General features: G+C 40.6%; 1 protein-coding gene across 1 annotated transcript in view; it reads left to right on the top strand.

Annotated features, from left to right (window-relative positions):
* Positions 1-23,141, top strand: part of FES (FES proto-oncogene, tyrosine kinase) — a 248,334-nt gene that overhangs the window by 204,847 nt on the left and 20,346 nt on the right. The window contains exons 15-16 of the mRNA XM_089689378.1: positions 15,876-15,970; positions 19,972-20,095. Of these exons, the coding sequence (XP_089545504.1) occupies positions 15,876-15,970; positions 19,972-20,095 (219 nt within the window). The remainder of the gene's footprint in view (positions 1-15,875; positions 15,971-19,971; positions 20,096-23,141) is intronic.

Here is a 23,141-nt window from a genome sequence, read left to right as displayed (position 1 = left end):
GTGATGGCTTTTGCTGCTTTGTATGCTCTGCACTTCACCTCTTCATAACTAAACGCATACATTGCTACAAGCTGTTCCACAAACAAAGCGTTTTCCATGTAGTCATGTGAAAATCTGATCGTATATGGACATAAAGATTGCAGGAGATAAATTCTGGCCATTAGGAGGTCAGCCAATTGTAGAGTGATTTCTGTTGTTTTCTGGTGACTTAAAGAGGATCTTCAACCTGTAAACAAAAATTAAAAAATCAACAGCTACAAATACTGTAGCTGCTGATTTTTCAAAAACGCACATTCACCTCTCCAGGGATCCAGCTCTGTCCTCACCCAACCCGGTTCTTTTCCAGTCTTTGGGTACCCTGCATTGGCATCTTAACTGTAGACAGCCGGTTGTTACTCCTTGCTGCTTCATAGCCAACTGACTATTACGTATACGCGAGGCGTGCTGCACCCTGTGAATGGTCCTGCAGTCTCTTGGGAACTGTGGCATGTCCCAAGAGGCCACGGGAAGAGGTGTGGGGGACACACTTCTGCTCTGATCGCCTAGGCAAAAATCGGGTACCCACTCTTCCCCAAAAAAAAGACATTCCAAAAATGGCAGAGGAGAGGGGGAGATGGAATAAAAATGGAACTTCCACTTTTGAGTGAAGTTCCATTTTACACACCCATAGATTATACGATTTTCTTTCCTTTCACCATGGGTGGAAGGAAAGAAAGTCACTGTTTGTGTTGATGGGGAAATCTCTCCAACAGCGTTATTGTGTTCTACCAGCAGGGAGCCTCCGCAGCCAGCAGAACACAATGATTACTTCTAGCAGCTATAGCCTCATCCAGCTATCTGAGGGGAATCCCTAAGCAGGGAATCCAGTGCCCGCCACGTTAAAATAAGACATCCCGGGTAGTTGCTAATCTGGTTTCCCACCCTGGAGTCCTCCTTCCCCATCTGGCTCAGGTGGTGCAGGTCTACTTACTCAGTCCTTCTTCTATGCTGCTGGTGAGTGGGTGGCTGCAACCAGGCCTTCTAGCTGGGCCGCTCCTTCCCTGCTGCACAGGTGGTCCTCGCTCTGGGGGCCAGTGAAGTCCCAAGCTTTCCTCTTTCCAAGGTCCTCCTGCCTGGAGGTGAGCCCTGCTCCCATCTGGGCCCCCTCCCAGGCACCTGCTCTCTAGCTTCACATCTTCATCTTCCACCCGACCTCTCTCCTCCAAGTCTCCTGCTGCTGAGCAGGCTCAGTTAGTCTTAAAGGATGTCCTGGACCCTTGCCAAGCTTCCTGTTGGGGATTGGCCATGGACCTCTAAGAGTACAGATGAGTCACTTCTCAGATCCACCCACTGCTTCTAGATCTTTCTCCAAAGTCCTAGAGCAGGGGGAAATTCCGGAGAGCTAGTCTGCATAGCCTCTTGGCTCTGACCACAATTTAACCCCTGCTAGCTATCACACCCAGGCTGCTACTCAGCCCTCCTGGCTAACAATTGGAGTCTAGCTCCCCCTAGCTGACTAGGAGGGTGGTACATATGGAACTCCACTGCTGACAAGTTGTTTAGGAACTTATTTTCCTCAACTGACAGAGAGACTTTGCAAAGTAAAACAGCTCTGCTGTACATCAACACAACAGGTAGTATAGCAAATGGCTCGGAGGTGGCTACACTAACATGTTTCGGGTAATGTGTGATAGCAAGGGGGTGTTTAGGCAGCATACAGGGAGGAGGCACAAAAAAAACTGATGATCATGTCAGAAATTCAAAGCTGCCATGTTCACACTATGTGATCTCAAGGAGTCTATTTAGCCCTGCTAGATCTTATCTTGGACTACAGAATAATTCTGGGTCTATGTTGTTGAAAAGAGAAGAGTGGGAGAATTTGAGTAGTTTAGCAAAAAAACTGAGAGGGCTGACCGTCAAAATGCTCTGTGTTGTCAGCCCACAATATACTGTTGTTGATGATGAATGGAGTGCATTTCTGGCAGATCAGCAGGTATCTTTTCTGTACTTGCAGAGTTTTTAGAGCAGTGGCTGTCAAGTCTCTTGATATGGCGGGCCTCAAGTGTGGCTCTCGACATCACTAAAGGGCCACACATAAAATCCAGTGGATGTTCTGTGCCAGAGACAACAATCACACAACAGGATAAAGTCAAAGACTGTGGACATGGAACAGGATATGGTCATAGACTGTGGACATGGCATAAGATATCGTCAGAGACTGTGGACATGGTACAGAATATGGTCAGAGACTGCAGACATGATATAGGATATGGTCAGAGACTGCAGACATGATATAGGATATGGTCAGACACTGCAGACATAGTATAGGATATGGTCAGAGACACTGGACATGGTACAGGATATGGTCAGAGACTGTGGACATGGTATAAGATATGGTCAGAGACTATGGGCATGGTACAGGATATGGTCAGAGACTGTGGATATGAACAGAGACTGTGGACATGGTACAGGATATGGTCATAGACTGTGGACATGGTATAAGATATGGTCAGAGACTGTAGACATGGTACAGAAAATGGTCAGAGACTGTGGACATGGTACAGGATATAATCAGAGACTATGGACATGGTACAGGATATGGTCAGAGACTGCGGACATGGCATAGGATATGGTCAGAGACTATGGACATGGTACAGGATATGGTCAGAGACTGCGGACATGGTACAGGATATGGTAGAGACTGTGGACATGGTACAGAAAATGGTCAGAGACTGTGGACATGGTACAATATATAATCAGAGACTATGGATATGGTACAGGATATGGTCAGAGACTGTGGACATGGTACAGGATATGGTCAGAGACTATGGACATGGTACAGGATATGGTCAGAGACTGTGGACATGGTACAGGATATTGTCAGAGACTGCGGACATGGTACAGGATATGGTCAGAGACTGCGGACATGGTATAGGATATGGTCAGAGACTGCGGACATGGTATAGGATATGGTCAGAGACTATGGACATGGTACAGGATATGGTCAGAGACTGCGGACATGGTATAGGATATGGTCAGAGACTATGGACATGGTACAAGATATGGTCAGAGACTGCGGACATGGTACAGGATATGGTTGAGACTGTGGACATGGTACAGAAAATGGTCAGAGACTGTGGACATGGTACAGGATATAATCAGAGACTATGGACATGGTACAGGATATGGTCAGACTGTGGACATGGTACAGGATATATTCAGAGACTATGGACATGGTACAGGATATGGTCAGAGACTGTGGACATGGTACAGGATATTGTCAGAGACTGCGGACATAGTGCAAGATATGACCAGAGACTGTGAACATAATACAGGAGATGGACAGAGATTGCGGACATAATACAACCCCAACTCCAAAAGTTGGAACACTGTGTAAAATACATAAAAACAGAACGCAATGATTTGCAGATCTCATAAACCCATCTTTTAGTCACACTAGAAAATAGAAAACAAATCAACTGAGAAAATGTATCATTTTAAGAAAAAAATAAGGTAATTTTGAAACTGATGGCAGCAACACATCTCAAAAAAAGTTGGGACAGGGCAACAAAAAGCTGGCAAAGTAAGTGGTACTTACAAGGAAGAGCTGGAAAAACATTTTGCAACTAATTAGATCAGTTGGCAACAGGTCAGTAATATGATTGGGTATAAAAAGAGTATCTTGGAGAGTCAGAGTGTCTCAGAAGTAAAGATGGCCAGAGGTTCGCCAATCTCTGAAAAGCTGCGTCTAAAAATTGTTGAACGATTTCAGAATAATGTTCCTCAACGTAAAATTGCAAAGACTTTCAATAGATCATCATCTACAGTACATAATATTATCAAAAGATTCCGAGAATGTGGAGAAATCACTGTGTGCAAGAAACTTTTTTGGAGGTGAGACTACTAGAAATCACTTCTATAACATGGCAATAGGGAAACACAGATTAGTGTCTGCAGGGGCCCAGAGGGCAGCACAAAAAGTGTCAAAGGGCAGTAAGTTGGGTACCCGGGCTTTAAAAAGATAAAACAAAGGGAATCATGTATGTACTACTAAGAAGTATTTTGTATGTCCTTTTCATTTCCCTCTCTTCCACTTGAAAGAGTATTTCCACTTTTACAGTCAAATTTTGGAAAGTCCCACTAAATGTTTGCTATGTGTTCCCATTCACACAGTATACCTAAAATTTTTTAAAAATATATATATTTATTACCTTTTAGATGTTTCTAAGGAGAATGTGTCATGGCTGATTCTAGGTATTTCTGAACTGGCTCAATGGGGTTTATTTACTAAAGCTGGAGAGTCCAAAATCAGACTCCCTTCTGCATAGAAACCAATCAGCTTCTAACCTCAGCTTGTTCAATGAAGCTTTGGCAATGAAACCTGGAAGCTGATTGGTTTCTATGCAGAAGGGAGTCTGATTTTGGACTCTCCAGCTTTAGTAAATAAACCCCAATGTGTCTTTGTCCCAACATAGACTGAGCTATTCCTCATTAACATACAATGAAGGAGGGCAGTTTCTAAATTTTTAACCATTTGTTGGGACAGAAAATGTTTGGTTCTACTGAACAGCTAAAAATGAAGAACAGTGAACACAGTTCAGACAGGATTGATTATGAAAAACATTACTCCACAGTCACCTCCTAAATAATAGGAAACATGGAGTGCATATTAAGATTTTAAGCAAGTAAAATGCACTTAAAAAGGTAACCAGAATTTTTTTAAAGCTGAACTCAGACATTAATTCAGTAAGTAATTCATTAATTGAGTAATTCAGACATTTTTTTAAATGTACAGGTATACAAGTCCAATTAGGTGCTTGCTACATCGTGGACAAAGCTTTCACAGTTTTATGGAGGTTTAGGAGGATAGCTATCACTACATTTCCAGAGCTCCAACACTGGTTCTTCTGGTCACAGCTCCTATACCTGCAGAGTTGCATGCAAGCTGCTCTTCCCACCCCTCCTCTCCCTCTGGTCAGTCACAGAGTGCTTTGTATTTTGTGAACTCACTCACAAAACACAAGGGCTTCAGGAGGGAGGGGCGGGAATAGATGCCGTGTGTGAGAGCACAGCGTCTCTCTTCTATGAGCCATGGGAGTGTAGTGATAGCTATCCTCCTGAAGTTTCATAAAACTTTCAGATGTAAAAAAAAAGTCCATGTGGCAATGCACATCATTGGACTTAATGCCTACACATTTTACAAAGTGGCTGAATTCCTGAAGTTCAGCTTTAAGTTGACGTGGTACTGGGAACATGCAACAAATATAAAGCAAGTGTTATCCCAGTATGACTGCAAAAATGCAAACACACTTAAAGGCCTTCATGACAATTGACAAAAAATGACATGGCCCCCTGTAAGCAAGTTATCACACATCCCACAAGCGAAATTACACATCCCATTTCATATCTTGCTCCTCACCTTTGTACAGGTTTAATAAGCTATCCCATTTTATTTGATATCTTGGTACCATAATTAGAAATTGTAATTCCTGATGCCAAAACCTGAGCCTATAAAAATGATTAAAGTGTTTTATCAGTTGTACAATATAACCATGAATATATGCCTTCAAAATTGAGTTTTTGCCATATTATGTATTCATTTTATGTGCACAATATAAGTTTCTAATCTGGTCGGCTTTACAGGGAATAGATGGTATAATACTAATGAAAATCAGTCCCAGAATTGTAAGGCTCTAGTTACAGTTTATAAAGCATTGGGTAGAACAGCTTGAGTGGAGTTGCTACACAGCTGCTACTGAACAATTTAAAAAGATATTTCGACGTTCACATTGTGCTGGAATATGTGTGTTAATGAGGCAATATTTCATCAAGTTTACCGTTTAAAAAACAATTATTTGCATAAAGCTTAAAGCATTTTATTTGACATTACAACTGTCTAGTGATGCAGTCAGAATAATCACTAATACATGTGTTAAAGCAATTTTCCAGATTGAATACTGAGCTATGTGCTCTCATATCTTTGAAAACTGGGAACCTGGAGCATGGAATATTATACTAGAGGCAGAATACTTGAGTCACCGCTCTGAAGCTTTCCTGTTTGCTGGACAATTTCAAATTGTAATATATGCTGTCCTTTGTATGGAGAAGATGCATATTCATCTTTATGGAGTATAGCACAGTGTCCAGAATGAAGGGGTATGGTATGTAAGGTTTCTTCACAGTGAGAGCTGTGAAAATGTGGAATAGACTCCCTCAAAAGTTGTTTCTGGCCAGCTCAGTGGATTGCTTTAAAAAGTCCTGGATTCTTTCCCAGATAAACAGAATATAACTGGATACTAACATTTATAGGTAAAGTTGATCCAAGGAATATCCGATTGCCTCTCGGGGGATCAGGAATAAATTATTTCCCCTGCAGGAGCAAATTGGATCGTGCTTTGCTGGGTTTTATTGCCTTCCTCTGGATCAACTGTGGGTATAGGATTATAACTTCTTTTTTTTTTTTTTTAATGGTTGAACTGGATAGACTTTTGTCTTTTTTCAGCCAGACTAACTATATAACTATCAATGTAATCATTAGGTATTGTGGAGTATGTAACGTATAGCTCAGAGGTCTGAATCATGGCAATCCACAGCCAGTATTTAATGTGCAGCACAGCTTTTGGAGTGTTGCAGTCCAGAGTATATAATGTACATCACAGTGTACGAGGTGTGACAATTTAATTCCCTTACTGTACTGACTGTAAAAAAAAAATGTTTGCTTACCTATACACTAGCAGCTGTTGTCACCTTCAATTTCACTTCACCGTTGTGAAGTGACACACTTTTTTAGACGACGGATGTTTGGAATTTCATCAAATCTGTGTCCTTGTATGGCATTTTTTAATTTTGAAAACCGCCGAAAGTCACAGGGTGCTAAGCTACTAAGTCGGGAAAATAAGGTAGTTGGTCAAGTTTCAGATTGGATTTCTGGGTCAGGAATTCACAAACACTTAAAGTGAACTAAATTCACTTAATGTGAATGAAATGCATAATGTGCAGGAGCATTGTTGTGGTGGAGAGTCCACATGTCAGGCCAGAATTCTACTCTTTTCCTTTAAACAGATCCCCATAACTTTTTCATTTTCCACATTTGCATCTCTCCTTTGCATTCAAAAACACTTGATTTCTTTATGGAATGTTTACTATAAGCTTGTTGTAACAGAGCAAGTTTTACTCGCACTTTTACCAATTGTTATGCAAAATTTGAAGTTAATCCGCTGCTCCAGATTCCTGTTACTTATTTTCTGCCAACAGCTCAGCACACACACGTTATTTCTTCTACTACTCCATAAAGACTGAGTCAACTGGTCTGCGACCCAGGCAAGTGCAAGTTAGAACATGTCAGATCACGTTCGAGTGTGAATGGCTGCGTAACTCATTACCATAGTGCTAGGACACAGGCATTCTGGAAATTAAATTGTAACACCTCGTATATATTGCAACAGTCCAGAATATACAATGTACAGTGCAGTATGTAGATTGTGGCAGTTCACAGTATGTAACATAATGTGCAATGTAATAAATATTCTTGAGATTTTTCAGTCTAAGGCAGGCAGCATTGGTAGAGTGTGTGTTTTTTTGAAGACGCATATGGAGATCACCTGGATTGCAGTCCATTTTTGTGATGTCTATGCTTCTGGAGTGCTGGGGTTTATGAATAGTATACAGTATATTGCATATTGGGTTTGTAACTTAAAGCGCAGTATATGGAGAGTCTGGCAAGCCAGACTATGCAATGTTTAATGCAGCATATGGAGTATGGAGGTCCTCAGAATGGTACTTTCAGTGTAGCATCTGGAGTGTGGTGGTTGTACTTCCCCCTTCACTCCACCACTTAGCCTTTAAAGGAAACCTGTCATGAGGGAAATATGGTGGCAGCCATTGCTGACCTCCCAAAATAGTGTTTGGCCTTCATGTCAATCTGATGTCTTCAGTATGTTTTAAACTAATTACCTGCATATCAGGGAAATTTAAATCAAAAGTCATAATCTGCGTATTTATTTTTATATTAGCAACCAAGAAAATACTGAAGTCAATGAGTCAGAAGTAATGTCAAGCAACCAGCATACTAGAGGTCAACAATGGCAGCCCCCATACCTCCTCAGTACCAATGACACAACATGGTGGTGGAGGCACAGTTCTAACATTCCAACAGAGGTATTTCCCACTGCCATTTTGCGACTGAACTGCACATGCTAGGCCAGCATGGAAAGCAGTTGGCACCATATGTAATTCACCATTTTGCCGAGGACAGAGGAGCTGTCTTTCCTTGTGTTGGACTTAAAAAAAATGGTGGCTGCGGCTGACAGCACATTTGTCCTCTATAAGTTTGTACCTGGCAATATGGCATTGGGGAAGGCTTTAATAAAATGTTAAAAGTGTGTTTGACATTTCAGCAGGTGCGGGCAAGAGGGTAACATGTTCCATATTTGGTGGACCTTCCCGAAGGTCCAATGGTTTTGAATAAGGAGATTTAACCTGCTTTACTCTGTGACAAAGTTGAATGTCCCCAAAAATGTAAAGATAGCATTATTTTCTAACCTGTCGATTGAGTTACCTAAACATATCAGAACCTTTGCCTTCTTTATTCTTTTTGCAGCTAAAATCACTATAGTGCAAGCATAGAAATTTCCTATGATTAACCTTGCGCTTGCCAAACATAACATTCCTTGGATCATGATTAATGAAAAGTTGGCTAGCATCCTCCAGGATAAACAACTTTGATTTGAAAAAGTCTGGAATCCCAGGATTAGATACCTCCAATCTCCTTAGCTGGCGGGGTGGCCCGGGGGTCAGTCGTTGGGGACGTAGTGATCAGCTTCATATCTCTTATTTTTTTCTTTTTCTTCTCTCTTGTTCTATTCCTTCTTTCCTTCTTTTCAGTTCTCATACTCATTCTCTATGAACGCATTGGTGCAAGCTTGAAGTTCTTTCTAGCCTGGCCTAGGTATGGAAGCATGGTGTTCTCTTGCTGGCCACTGATAACTTTGTTTGGTTCAATGGAACCTTTTTTTTTGTTTCATAGCCTTTTAAGAACAGTATACACATTGTAGAATTGCAATTCTACAATGTGTATACAATGTATGTGAGATTATGACCCTCAAACTATTCACAACACATGGATGACATCAACCACTGCTTTTTGTAAGTTATCATCCCACTCTTCAGGGTACAGTTGGTTGCAGACTACCACCTTAATAGCTCTTAGGTGTTATATGATTAGGATAAGGGGGTATGTTATCTTCCGATGCGATACCATTGCTTGACATTTAACTGAACACACTTGTACCTTAATGTCTTGTCTAAAATTCTTCAATAAAAATTATTGGAAAAGAAAAGTGTGCTTGACAAAGGAGCCAATTCATATCCCTCATTGCTATTGTTTTAAGGTCAACACTATGCTTTCTTATTGATTTTTAAGAAAGTCTTTGTTTAATGATATGACAGTGGAGCATGTTCACAGTTCTAACATTCTGTCCAAGGCATTCCATAGATGGCATATCAGAAGTGTGCACCTTCACCCAGGAGACAAGGTTGCCTTCGTTTTCTTGAAAACCATTACTGCGCTTTACAAAGGTGCCATCGATTGCCACCCCCATTTTCTTGACCAACACTTTGCTTTAATAGAGGTGATCCTTAAGAAAATGGTGGCAACCACTAACAGCATCTTTGTTCTCCCTAAGTGGAATTCCAGGCTTAACCCTAACTGCTCTTAAAACTTTCCCCACCCCTTCTAATAGCTATGCTTGCTAACCTGTGTAAGAAAGATCTGTATACTTACCTATTTTCAGTTCACTCTGGGAAAGTCATGTGATCCCACTCCCCTGTATCAGCCAGTGCAGCTGCAGGGGAGAGTAAGGAGTGCTGACAACATAGTTACATAGTCAGTCTGGCTGAAAAAAGACAAAAGTCCATCCAGTTCAACCAATAAAAAAAAAAAGTTATAATTCTATACCCACAATTGATCCAGAGGAAGGCAAAATTACCCAGCAAAATATGATCCAATTTGGTGTCATCTGCAAAGACTGAAACAGTATTTATAATCCCAGACGCTATATCGTTTATAAATATATTAAAAAGTAAGGGCTCCAACACTGAACCTTGGGGTACATCACTGATGACCCCAGACCATTCAGAGTATAAATCATTAACCGCTACTCTTTGAATACAATCTTTTAGCCAGTTTTCTATCCATTTACATACAGATTTTTCCAAGCCTGTAGACTTTACCTTACACATTAGCCGTGTGTGGGGAACTGTGTCAAACGTTTTTGCAAAATCCAAGTATACCACGTCCACCGCCACCCCTCTGTCCAAGTATACCGCGTCCACTGCCACCCCTCTGTCCAAGTATACCACGTCCACCGCCACCCCTCTGTCCAAGTATACCGCGTCCACGTCCACCCCTCTGTCCAAGTATACCACGTCCACCGCCACACCTCTGTCCAAGTATACCACGTCCACCGCCACCCCTCTGTCCAAGTATACCGCGTCCACGTCCACCCCTCTGTCCAAGTATACCACATCCACCGCCACACCTCTGTCCAAGTATACCACGTCCACTGCCACCCCTCTGTCCAAGATTTTGCTCACCTCCTCAAAAAAGAAATCAGATTTGTTTGACAACTTCTGTCTTTCATGAACCCATGCTGTCTGTTGCTTAAAATATTTTTTCCAGCAAGAACTCATCTATGTGGTCTTTTATTAAACTCTCCAGTATCTTCCCAACTACAGAAGTTAAACTAACAGGTCTATAATTACTTGATAAAGATTTTGACTCCTTTTTAAATATTGGCACCAAATTGGCCTTACGCCAATCCAGTGGTACTATGCCAGTCATTAAAGAGTCCCTAAAAATTCGAAACAATGGCTTTGAAATGACAGAGCTCAATTCTTTAAGGACCCGTGGATGTATGTCACCCAGTCCAGGTGCTTTATTCACCTTTTATTCTGTCTAAATATTTTTGAATCATATCAATTGTGAGCCAGTGTTGATCATCTGGAGCTGTGTAAATACCATGCCCATTATGGACAAGAGCTGCCCCATGCTCCATTGTATACACAAAGCTGAAGAAGGTATTTAATAAATTTGCCTTCTCTTTGTCACCAGTCACCCACTCTAGATTATTTTGTAAAGGGCCTACATGCTCGGACCGGACCTTTTTACTATTAATATATTTTAAGAATTTTTGGGGTTGGTCCTGCTATCTTTTGCAATCTGTCGTTCGTTTTCAATTTTTGCGGACTTTTTTCTTTTTTCTGTTATATTCTTTGTAACGTTTAAATGATGATAGCATTCCTTCATTTTTACATTTAATAAAAGCTCTTTTCTTATTATCTATAGCTTTTTTAACTTTGGCCGTAAGCCACATACAGTCATGGCCGAAATTGTTGGCACCCTTGATATTTTTCCTGAAAATCAAGTATTTCACACAAAAAAGGTATTGCATTAACACATGTTTTGCTATACACATGTTTATTCCCTTTGTATGTATTGGAACAAATATAAAACAGAGGCAGAAAAGCAAATATGACATAATGTCACACAAAACCCCAAAAATGGGCTGGACAAAAGTATTGGCACCCTTAACTTAATATTTGGTTGCACACCCTTTGGAAAACATAACTGAAATCAGTCGCTTCCTATAACCATCAATAAGCTTCTGACACCTCTCACCCGGAATTTTGGACCACTCTTCCTTTGCAAACAGCTCCAGGTCTCTCTTATTGGAAGGACACCTTTTCCCAACAGCAATTTTAAGATCTCTCCACAGGTGTTCAATGGGATTTAGATCTGGGCTCATTGCTGGCCACTTCAGAACTCTCCAGCGCTTCTTTGCCATCCATTTCTGAGTGCTTTTTGACGTATGTTTGGGGTCATTGTCCTGCTGGAAGACCCAGGATCTTGGACGCAAACCCAGCTTTCTGACACTGGGCCCTACAGTGCGACCCAAAATCCTTTGGTAATCCTCAGATTTCATGATGCCTTGCACACAGTCAAGGCACCCAGTGCCAGAGGCAGCAAAACAACCCCAAAACATCATTGAACCTCCACCATATTTTACCGTAGGTACTGTGTTTTGTTCTTTGTAGGCCTCATTCCGTTTTCGGTAAACAGTAGAATGATGTGCTTTACCGAAAAGCTCTATCTTGGTCTCATCTGTCCACAAGACGTTTTCCCAGAAGGCTTTTGGCTTACTCAAGTACATTTTGGCAAACTGTAGTCTTGCTTTTTTATGTCTCTGTGTCAGCAGTGGGGTCCTCCTGGGTCTCCTGCCATAGCGTTTCATTTCATTTAAATGTCGACGGATAGTTCGCGCTGACACTGATGCTCCCTGAGCCTGCAGGACAGCTTGAATGTCTTTGGAACATGTTTGGGGCTGCTTATCCACCATCCGGACTATTCTGCGTTGCAATCTTTCATCAATTTTCCTCATCCGTCCACGACCAGGGAGATTAGCTACAGTGCCATGGGTTGCAAACTTCTTGATAATGTTGCGCACTGTGGACAAAGGCAAATCTAGTTCTCTGGAGATGGACTTGTAACCTTGAGATTGTTGATATTTTGCCACAATTTTGGTTCTCAGGTCCTCAGACAGTTCTCGTCTCCTCTTTCTGTTGTCCATGCTTAGTGTGGCACAGACAGACACACAATGCAAAGGTTAAGTGAACGTCTCTCCTTTTTATCTGCTTTCAGGTGTGATTTCTATATTGCCCACACCTGTTACTTGCCCCAGGTGAGTTTACAGGAGCATCACATGCTTGTAACATTCTTATTTATCCGCAGTTGTGAAAGGGTGCCAATACTTTTGTCCAGCCCATTTTTGGAGGTTTGTGTGACATTATGTCGAATTTGCTTTCTTTCCTCCCTTTTTTTGTTTTGTCCCAATACACACAAAGGGAATAAACATGTGTATAGCAAAACATGTGTTAATGCAATACGTTTCGTGAGAAATACATGATTTCCTGGAGAAATATCAAGGGTGCCAACAATTTCGGCCATGACTGTAGGTTTGATTTTTAGCCTTTTAAACTTGTTGCCCATGGGAATATATTTTGCAGTGTGTTCACATACAGCCTTTTTGAAGAACTCCCATTTCAGACAGGCTATTGAAGTCTGTGGGTGATGTCACCATTTCAGGTGTTACTTGCCATTGTGGGCGCACTTTCCTCTCCCATGAGGCATGGCTGGCAGACACAGGGGAGATCATGTGACTGGACCAGAGTGGGCTGAAAATAGGTAAGTATACAGATCTTTTGTACACAGTTTAGTCAGCATAGGAGGGGGTAGGGGACAGTTTTTTGAGTAGTTAGGGCTTATTAGGTGAATTCCTCTTTAAAATAGCAGCAGATGATATGCTCAGTTCTGCAGGCGCTCCTTTGACAATATATTAGTGCCGTGCATGTCTACACAACAGACTCTGCTTCTCCTTTGTAATATCTTTAGGAATTATAACGATTTTACTGTATTTTACCTGTAGAGTATTTCCATTATAATTAAAACACATTACTTTATCAATAACGTAATCCTGTGCTCAGACTTTAAACACCAAAATATTTACATATTCTGAGCAAGCAGTAAAAGTAATTTAAAATGGCCTCTTATCCAAATATGTATTTATAGGCATTGTGGAGGAATTCATTTTCAAAGTTCACTCTGAAATCTGTGCTTTTTTTCTATGAGATCAGATCTTGATAGCCTGTCAACATTCAATTGTAAACAAACAGCGGGTGTTACTGAGCTTTTGGAAACAGCCTGAAAGTGGACTCTATAGTCTTTGTTGTAATATTTGACAATATTTGATAATCACTGCTTGGTTGGTGTAGCAAAATAAATTAATGTTCATAGTCTGGGCACAGGTGAACTTTTTTGAGTACTTGTCACAATCTGGCTTATGCAGAAGTTGAATATTCTTGAAATTATTATTGCTGTGTACTCTTTCGGCATCTGAATCCTGTCGCTTTCATTTGCCTAACCTCTTTTGGAGAAACCGTAGCATAAGGTGGGAAAAACCATATCTAAACAATTGACTTAGGGGTGTATTTATAAAAATGCTTCATCCTGGGAAACATCATGCAGATTCATTCTTGGGGTAAAAATGTATTGTTATTAGGCAACCATTCCCAACCAAGTTTAGGTTCCTCCTGAGGTTGCTAGGGGATTTTGGAGCTGTGACTGGTTGACCTTCCATCTGATGATGCCTTCATAGTCCCAGGTCAAACACCACCTGGCAGAGCCAACAACATTACACCCCTGATTGTTTTAGCTTTCCGTAAGGGTGACATTCCTATCACCATTGTAAAGGGGGCATTCTTTCCACCGACCACCAATGTAAGAGGCATTCTTCCAACTGACAACCAATGTAAGGGACATTCTCCCACTGACCACCAATGTGAGAGGCATTCTTCTACTGACCCCCAATGTAAGGGACATTCTTTCCTCTGAACCCCAATGAAAGGGTCATTCTTCCTACTGACCCCCAATATAAGAGACGTTTATCCCACTGACGACCAATATAAGACGCATTCTTCCCACTGATCCCCAATGTAAGGAGGCATTCTTCCCACTGACCCCCCCAGTGTAAGGGACAATCTTCCCTCAGAGCCCCCCCCCCCCCAATGCAGGGAAGCATTCTTTCCACTGAACCCCAATGTAAGAGTCATTCTTCCCACTGACACCCAATGTAAGGGATATACTCCCCAACAACCCCCAATGTAAGGGATATACTCCCCACTGAACCCCAATGTAAGGGTCATTCTTCCTACCTCACCTATCATCCGACCTCACCTAACAACTAACCTCCTCCACTCCTCCCACCACTCCATCCCCCACAGCCATCTCCTCCTGTGCCACCTTCCCCTCCCTCCTAGATTGTAAGCTTGAAAGAGCAGGGCCCTCGAACCCCTCGTTTAGTGTATTGTTACTGTCTTGTCTCATGTTATGCCCCCCTTGCTACTGTACAGCGCTGAGCATACCCTTTGGCGCTATATAAATACTGTATAATAATAATACTGTATAATAATAATAATAATACTGACCTCCAATGTAAGGGACATTCTTCCCACTGACCTCCAATGTAAGGGATACTCTTCTCACTGACCCCCAATGTAAGGAACATTCTTCCCCCTGACCCCCAATGTAAGGAACATTCTTCCCACTGACCCTCAATGTAAGGAACATTCTTCCCACTGACCTCCAATGTAAGGGATATTTTTCTCCCTGACCCCCTATATAAGGGATATTCCTCCCACTGACCACCAATGCAAGGGACATTCTTCTCACCAACCACCAATGTAAGAGGCTTTTTCCCCACTAACCACCAGTGTAAAGGGCATTCTTCCCACTGATTTCCAATTTTTTTCAGTTTAGTAGAGGGTTCCCTGAGACCTAATACATTTTTAAAGGATTACTCTGGGATAAAAAAGGTTGAGAAAGGCTTAGTCAGAGGATAAAGCAACAACAGTGAGAAATTATAATGGCTATGATAGGTGGTGACAATCCGCTTTGGATGGGCAACACTAAATATACCCTTGATAATAGTTATACTACATAAATTACTTCTGTAAATCGGTCATGCTATGCACACATATTTACAGCATTTCAAACTAAATAAATAAATAGACTAACTTAAAAAAAATTCTAAAACGTGTGCTGTACTATAGAAAAGCTGTCAAGAGGAAAAAAGACAGTAAAACGGAAGACAGCAACACAAATTGCATTTTCCTGAAGTCTCGGTTTGCAAATAAACATCGGTTAATTTTATTTTTTCTGTGCTATTATTTATGCATTATTTAAAGCTGAGCGAGCTTCGCATATCTGTGAGTGTAGATCAGAGTGTCATTGTATCTGCCAACTTCTACTATCAAATCTTACCATTTGTGTTCTCTTTGTGAAGGATTCTGAAACAATACAGTCACCCCAACATTGTCAAACTGATTGGAGTCTGCACCCAGAAACATCCAATATACATTGTCATGGAGTTGGTACAAGGTGAGTAATAGTCTGGTCTGCTATGCATCAAAAGAAAATATATCCCAATATCAATATATCAGGCATATTTATTCACCTGCAGTGATTGTTAGCATCAGATCAATTTTTACTAGAGTACTTTATTATACAGAACAGACTGAAGTGAATGTTTGGTAAATGTCAGGCTGACTGCTTTTTTTAATATACCCATTGAATAGCATTGTCAGTTAGAACGTGGTTTGGACATACTTGCAAACATGCATAACTAAGTGAATGTTACCTAAGAATGTTAGGGTCTAGTTAAAAAAAAAAATTGGTGAAACTGTCATGTACATTCAGTCTGTGTGAATAGGGCAAAATTGAATGTCCCCAGGCTACTTCCTCTATAGGTCAAACGTTTTCCATTCATTAAAACCTAGTGGTTCAGGAACATACAGTATTATATTTATTTCTTATGACATTTATCGTCATCTAGTGGACATAATGAGGTATTTTCCTAAACCACTCTTTACTCATGAGTGATAAATATTTGGCCTAAGATAGCTTTATTTACACAAAATAAATGAAAATGCAAGTTTCACCAGACAAAGAGCAACTTTATTATAAACAGACCCTTTAGTCTTCAGTACGCTGCAGACAGAATTGAAAATTAAAGCAGGACTCCATCCAAAAATAAAAAGACAAGAACAAATAGCTCAATAAATTATAAAATAACAAAACTAGCTTCAATCCAGAGATTTCCCCCGCAGTACCTTTTTTCTGCCAATTGATGGCCAGCATCATTCAACCCACTTCCTCTGAGTCCAGGTCATCTTGGACCTGACCCCAGTCATTCTGCTTTATTCCCCTATCAACATGTTTCTTGTCAGCACATCAACGTATTGCCTCCTTATACTGCTTCTTCTTCTCACACTTCAGCCCTGCTGTACAGGGACTGCAGGAGGCTGATACCAGGTACCATTCAGGTACTTACACTGCTTGTATTTAAAAAAATACATTGAATAGGGTATTAGTCATTACAAAGCTACAATAATTTGCTTGGAGTTTAGCTTTAGCTTAGCTTAAGTCCCAAGAGGCATACAGGGAATGGAGATGTTATCCTCAGTTCTATGGTTTTTCATCCCGGCATAGGCCTCATGCACTATGGACATTTAGCCCCGATGCAAGAGGCTCCAGCAGATATCTGTGGACAGAGGGCACATGTGCGCCATCCAGCTCTGCTCTATGAGAGACTGATAGATGCTATGGCTGGATGAGGCAGGGTGGTGCACCAAGCGGTACTTACATTTGTAGTATGCACCCAGAGACAAATGCTGGGAATGCAAGCAGTCTGTGTTCCAAGTATTCATCTCTGGACGATAGTGCCCTACATGTAGGTACTGCTAGGTGAGTCGTCCAGTCCGCTCAGTTTGGCCGGCTGCTGGAAGGCACATCTTTGCTCTCTGCTGCAGCCTCATGCATCAGATATAAATGTGTGCATGAAGCCACATATAGCACCAGTCCACCAAATCCTCTTATTTCGGGAAGCCATGATCAAGGAACCCCTATTAATTACAGGTCGTATATATGAGCACTGTCAATTTACGCAATGCTTTACATATTTATTGTACATTCACATCATTCACTAACCCTCAAGGAGTGTAGTCTAAGGTCCCTAAACTCACATCCATACATACACATCCTAGGGCCAATTTAGACAGGAGCCGATTAACCTACCAGCATGTCTTTGGAGTGTGGGAGGAAACCCATACAGGCACAGGGAGAACATTTGAACTCCAGTGCCTGACCTCACAAATGGACTTCTGGAAGAATGGTCAAACATTCCCATAGACACACTGCTAAACCTTGTGGACAGCCTTCCCAGACTTGAAGCTGTTATAGCTGCAAAGGGTGGGCCAACTCAATATTGAACCCTGGGATGCCATTAAAGTTCACGTGCGTGTAAAGGCAGGTGTCCCAATAGTTTTGGCAATACAGGGTGTGTGTATATGTGTGTGTATATATATATATATCTATACTGTGTATACAGTGGGGATCGAAAGTTTGGGCACCCCAGCTAAAAATTTGTATTAATGTGCATAAAGAAGCCAAGGAAAGATGGAAAAATCTCCAAAAGGCATCAAATTACAGATTAGACATTCTTATAATATGTCAACAAAAGTTAGATTTTATTTCCATCATTTACACTTTCAAAATAACAGAAAACAAAAAAATGGAGTCTGCAAAAGTTTGGGCACCCTGCAGAATTTATAGCATGCACTGCCCCCTTTGCAAAGCTGAGACCTGTTAGTGTCATGGATTGTTCTCAATCATCGTCTGGGAAGACCAGGTGATGTCAATCTCAAAGGTTTTAAATGCCCAGACTCATTTGACCTTGCCCCAACAATCAGCACCATGGGTTCTTCTAAGCAATTATCTAGAAAACTGAAACTGAAAATAGTTGACGCTCACAAAGCTGGAGAAGGCTATAAGAAGATAGCAAAGCGTTTTCAGATGTCAATATCCTCTGTTCGGAATATAATTAAGAAATGGCAGTCATCATGAACAGTGGAAGTTAAAGCAAGATCTGGAAGACCAAGAAAAATATCAGACAGAACAGCTCGCAGGATTGTGAGAAAAACAATTCAAAACCCACGTTTGACTGCACGATCTCTCCAGAAAGATCTGGCAGACACTGGAGTTGTGGTACACTATTCCACTATAAAGAGATACTTGTACAAATATGGTCTTCATGGAAGAATCATCAGAAGAAAACCTCTTCTACGTCCTCACCACAAAAATCATCATTTGAACTTTGCAAATGAACATATAGACAAGCCTGATGCATTTTGGAAACAAGTTCTGTGGACCGATGAGGTTAAAATTGAACTTTTTGGCTGGAATGAGCAAAGGTACGTTTGGAGAAGAAGGGGCACAGCATTTAATGAAAAGAACCTCTGTCCAACTGGTAAGCATGGGGTTGGATCAATCATGCTTTGGGGTTGTGTTGCAGCCAGTGGCACAGGGAACATCTCACGAGTAGAAGGAAAAATGGATTCAATAAAATTTCAGCAAATTTTGGATGGTAACTTGATGCCATCTGTGAAAAAGCTGAAGTTAAAGAGAGGATGGCTTCTACAAATGGATAATGATCCTAAACACACCTCAAAATCCACGGGGGATTACATCAAGAGGCGTAAACTGAAGGTTTTGCCATGGCCTTCACAATCTCCTGACCTCAACATAATTGAAAATCTATGGATAGACCTTAAAAGAGCAGTGCGTGACAGACAGCCCAGAAATCTCAAAGAACTGGAAGACTTTTGTAAGGGAGAATGCGCAAAGATACCTCAAACAAGAATTGAAAGACTCTTGGCTGGCTACAAAAAGCGTTTACAAGCTGTGATACTTGCCAAAGGGGGCAGTACAAGTTATCAACTCTGCAGGGTGCCCAAACCTTTGCAGACGCCATTTTTTTGTTTTCTGTTATTTTGAAAGTGTAAATGATGGAAATAAAATATAACGTTTGTTGACATATTATAAGAATGTCTAATCTGTAATTTGATGCCTTTTGGAGATTTTTCCATCTTTCCTTGGCTTCTTTATGCACAATACAAATTTTTAGCTGGGGTGCCCAAACTTTTGATCCCCACTGTACATATATATATTTCCAATACAATTTGGTGGTTCCCATACTGGACAAAAAAAGTCTATGGGATAACCTACATTATCCGGAGAGATACAAGATCTAGTAGAAGGACTGGACATGGAAGGAAATCTAAGTGTATTTTATATACATTGCTGCCATCATGTCTGCTTTCTTCAATTTAGTTGGCATTTTCCTTTCCGATACAAACTGATTTATATGAAAAATTAAATTAAAATAGTTCATAAGCATGGTAAGTTAAGGGCATGAACTTTGATGATATTTAAAATTATCCTGTGATTTTGGAATCAAAATATTTCTTACAATAAGACTGAAGGCTTGTGAATTCGTATAAAGAAACACAGCAGACGGATGAAGTCATTTTGTTCTCCTGCAGGTGGCGATTTCCTAACGTTTTTGCGGAATGAAGGCATCAGACTGAAGATGAAGGAGCTTATCAGGATGTCAGAAAATGCTGCTGCTGGGATGGAATACTTGGAGAGTAAACACTGTATTCACAGGTACTGGCCCGGAGGGATATTGCTTTGGTATCTCACAAACCCAGACTTGTATATTTGTAAGAATGGGTCACAGCCTGTAGGCTTCTGCTCGTTTGTCATTACTTCATGCAAATATGAAACACTTTTTTTCTCTGCATTCTTCCTTGGGTGTAATTTTTAAACCTGGGGGAGTAAGCCTAGTTTTTAAATGCATGAAATAATAGAAAAATTACAAAAGATGAAAATGCAGCTGCAAATCTTTAAATCATGTTCCAATTATGAATACAAACATTTCTAATTATGACTAATGCAAAGGTAGAGTTAATTGTTTTGCATGATAACATTTCCATATATATTTCTTTTAAAGTAGAGAAGCTTTAAAATATACAATAAAGAGCAAAACATGACATTTAGTGGGGGGCCACAACTTTGTTAGCGTGATTCATATCATAGGATAAGCAAAAAGTAAGAAGCTGAAAAAAAGACTTCCAATTTGAGAAAAAAAGGGAAAACTATTCTAGGCGGCAGGTAATGTCCATTGGTTTCCACACCCCACCACATTGCGCAGTTTTACACATAATCATTCCTGCTCCGCCATAAAAAAAAGATATTTCCCGCATATGTTGGAAATCAGTATTTATAAAACTTTTTAAAACAGAAGAACCTTTGAAAAAACCTTCTCTTTCAGGGAACCCCTGATAATAATTATTACATCTACAGCTCATGGCACATTAGTGCTTCTCACATTAGAGGTCATTGGAAGAAATCCCCACCTTACAGAGAGCTACAAGGATCACTGGTGTCAGTGGTTACTTATCTGAGGGGTGGAGATTGCTCATTGCTCAAGGAACCCCTATAGGCTTCTGGAGGAACCATTCGGTTCTACAAAAGACTAAAGGCTGCAGTAGACTTTAGTCACATAATGGGGTTGATTTACAAAAACTGGAGAGTGCAAATTCTGGTGCAGCCCTGCATAGAAACCAGTCAGCTTTTTTTTATTCTTTTTTTTTTATCAAAGCTTACTGTAACTGAACAAGCTGAAGTTCGAAGCTGATGGGCTATCATGCAGAGCTGCACCAGATTTTGCACTCTCTAGTTTTATTAAATCAACCCCAATGTGATCTATCACTTAGCACAAGATGAACCTTTCTTTAGAGCTGCCCAAAAGTTGATTAAAAATTTCTTTCTTATGTCATAATTATCTCTTAGAAGGTTATTTGAGGCCGCTGACATACTGTTTTTTGCCTCGCTTCTTGTAAAGTGAACCCGAGGGCATGGGCATTTGGGTATTTTCATATTTTATTAAATGGGCTTGTAGCCTCCCTGGCAGTATTCCCAAGTGTAGCTCGGGGTAAAGTTTCAGTACCACAAGCGGTAACCCCGAGCTACACTCGGGCTTACCATGCGGCGCTGCTCTGGGATCCCTTGATCACTTACCTTGTCCTGCGCTCCCGCGATGTCCCTCCTGCAGTGTCCCCTGTAATGTCCTCCGGAGGATGCCGGCATCTGTCTTCTGGGTTCCGTCCCCTGCGGGATGGAACTGGCGGGAAATTTGAAAATGACAAAAAGTGACATTCACTAAATACACTAAAATCACATATTAAAACATTACTGTATCAAACCATTTCACATATATTTTGTCCCAAGTGCTTTGTCCTGTGTCCTGCCTACATTTTTACCGTTCTTTCTGCCTGGAAACTGAGAAACGTCCATGGCGTCCAAAAAGTGTCCCTTTAGGTCAAAAGCGGTTTTAGACCAGCTAGAGAACAGCGATAGTAAATCAGAACCACTTGCAGAATTGAGTGATAATGATTCGTGGGGAAATTCATCATCAGACACTGAAAACAATTCTGCGACTTAGCTCAGTGATGTGCGAACTTGGTGCTCTATTTCAAATTTCAGTGTTTTTGGTTTGATTATATTATTGAATTAAATTTATTATTATTATATTATTATTTTTTATGATTATTTATTAAATTATAATTTATGATTTCGTGTTTCAAATTTTAACATATCCGGGATGTTTACTAGACTCTTGTTCGGACAGATTTCAGTGAGTTATTCCTAAAAATCACAGGCCTACAATAAAAAAATACATATTTACATGCAAAAAATGTACCGCTTTGAGCACAAAAATATGGACATAATCAGACCACTAAGGAGGTTAAACAAGCTCTCAGGCTTCTGTAGCTGCAGACGCTATGGAGAAATTCAAGGTTCACAGGAGAATCACTGAAGTCATCCATGTGTTCTCTCAGCAGCTTGCTCTGTGAAAACAGAAGATGTGAGAATAGAAGGCTGGAAGGGGAGCTGCTGAGAAAATTACCTGAGCAACTTCAGTGCTTCTACTGTGAAATTTTAGGATTATTTTCTCCACAGTGCCTGCAGCTTCATATAGTAGGTCAGTGGGGCTTGTTGTAGTTAAAGTTCATTTACTATATACTGTATGTAAATATTTAAATGTCCATAGCCGGGCCACAGGTAAAGGCAGCACAGACTGTCAAATTTTGTTTCAGATTCTGTCTGACAAAAAATGTTACCAACAACTATACCATTTGAGTGGGCTAAATGAGTGAACATAAGCTGAATGGATTGTTTTAGCAGGCACTTACACTACCTACTGTGTGTATATTGGTACATTTTACAGATCTGAGAGATCAAATGACAAACAAAATGTGGCTGAATGTGTCCAGAGATAGATAGATTAGATAGATATACAGTAGATAGATTTTGGTATAGATTCTTAGAAGATGAAATAATCACAATTAACATAGTCCTGGAGGAAGCCCAAAACATACCTCAACAATCTCGGTTTTCCTTGGCCTCACCTAAACTAATAAAAATAAAACTATGAGCCCAGAGCAACGTGACATCATTTAGAGACCTACCCATTGTCGTGAAGTGGGCTGACAAATTACACATTTCCCACAAGTGCTTCACCTGACATAACCTTTCCTTATGCCCGCGGCATCTTTTCAATTGTATAACCTCATTGTTATAGTTTTTGCAAGTTCTTTAGAGTTATTCATAAAGGTTATAATGTCATCATTTAAGATGCTAAGGATTG

Source organism: Staurois parvus, unplaced genomic scaffold, assembly GCF_062004578.1.
Source record: "Staurois parvus isolate SC_StPar_1 unplaced genomic scaffold, SC_StPar_1.0 ptg000472l, whole genome shotgun sequence".
In the NCBI taxonomy this organism is placed as follows: Eukaryota; Metazoa; Chordata; class Amphibia; order Anura; family Ranidae; genus Staurois; species Staurois parvus.
This window is presented reverse-complemented; position numbering and strand designations above follow the sequence as displayed.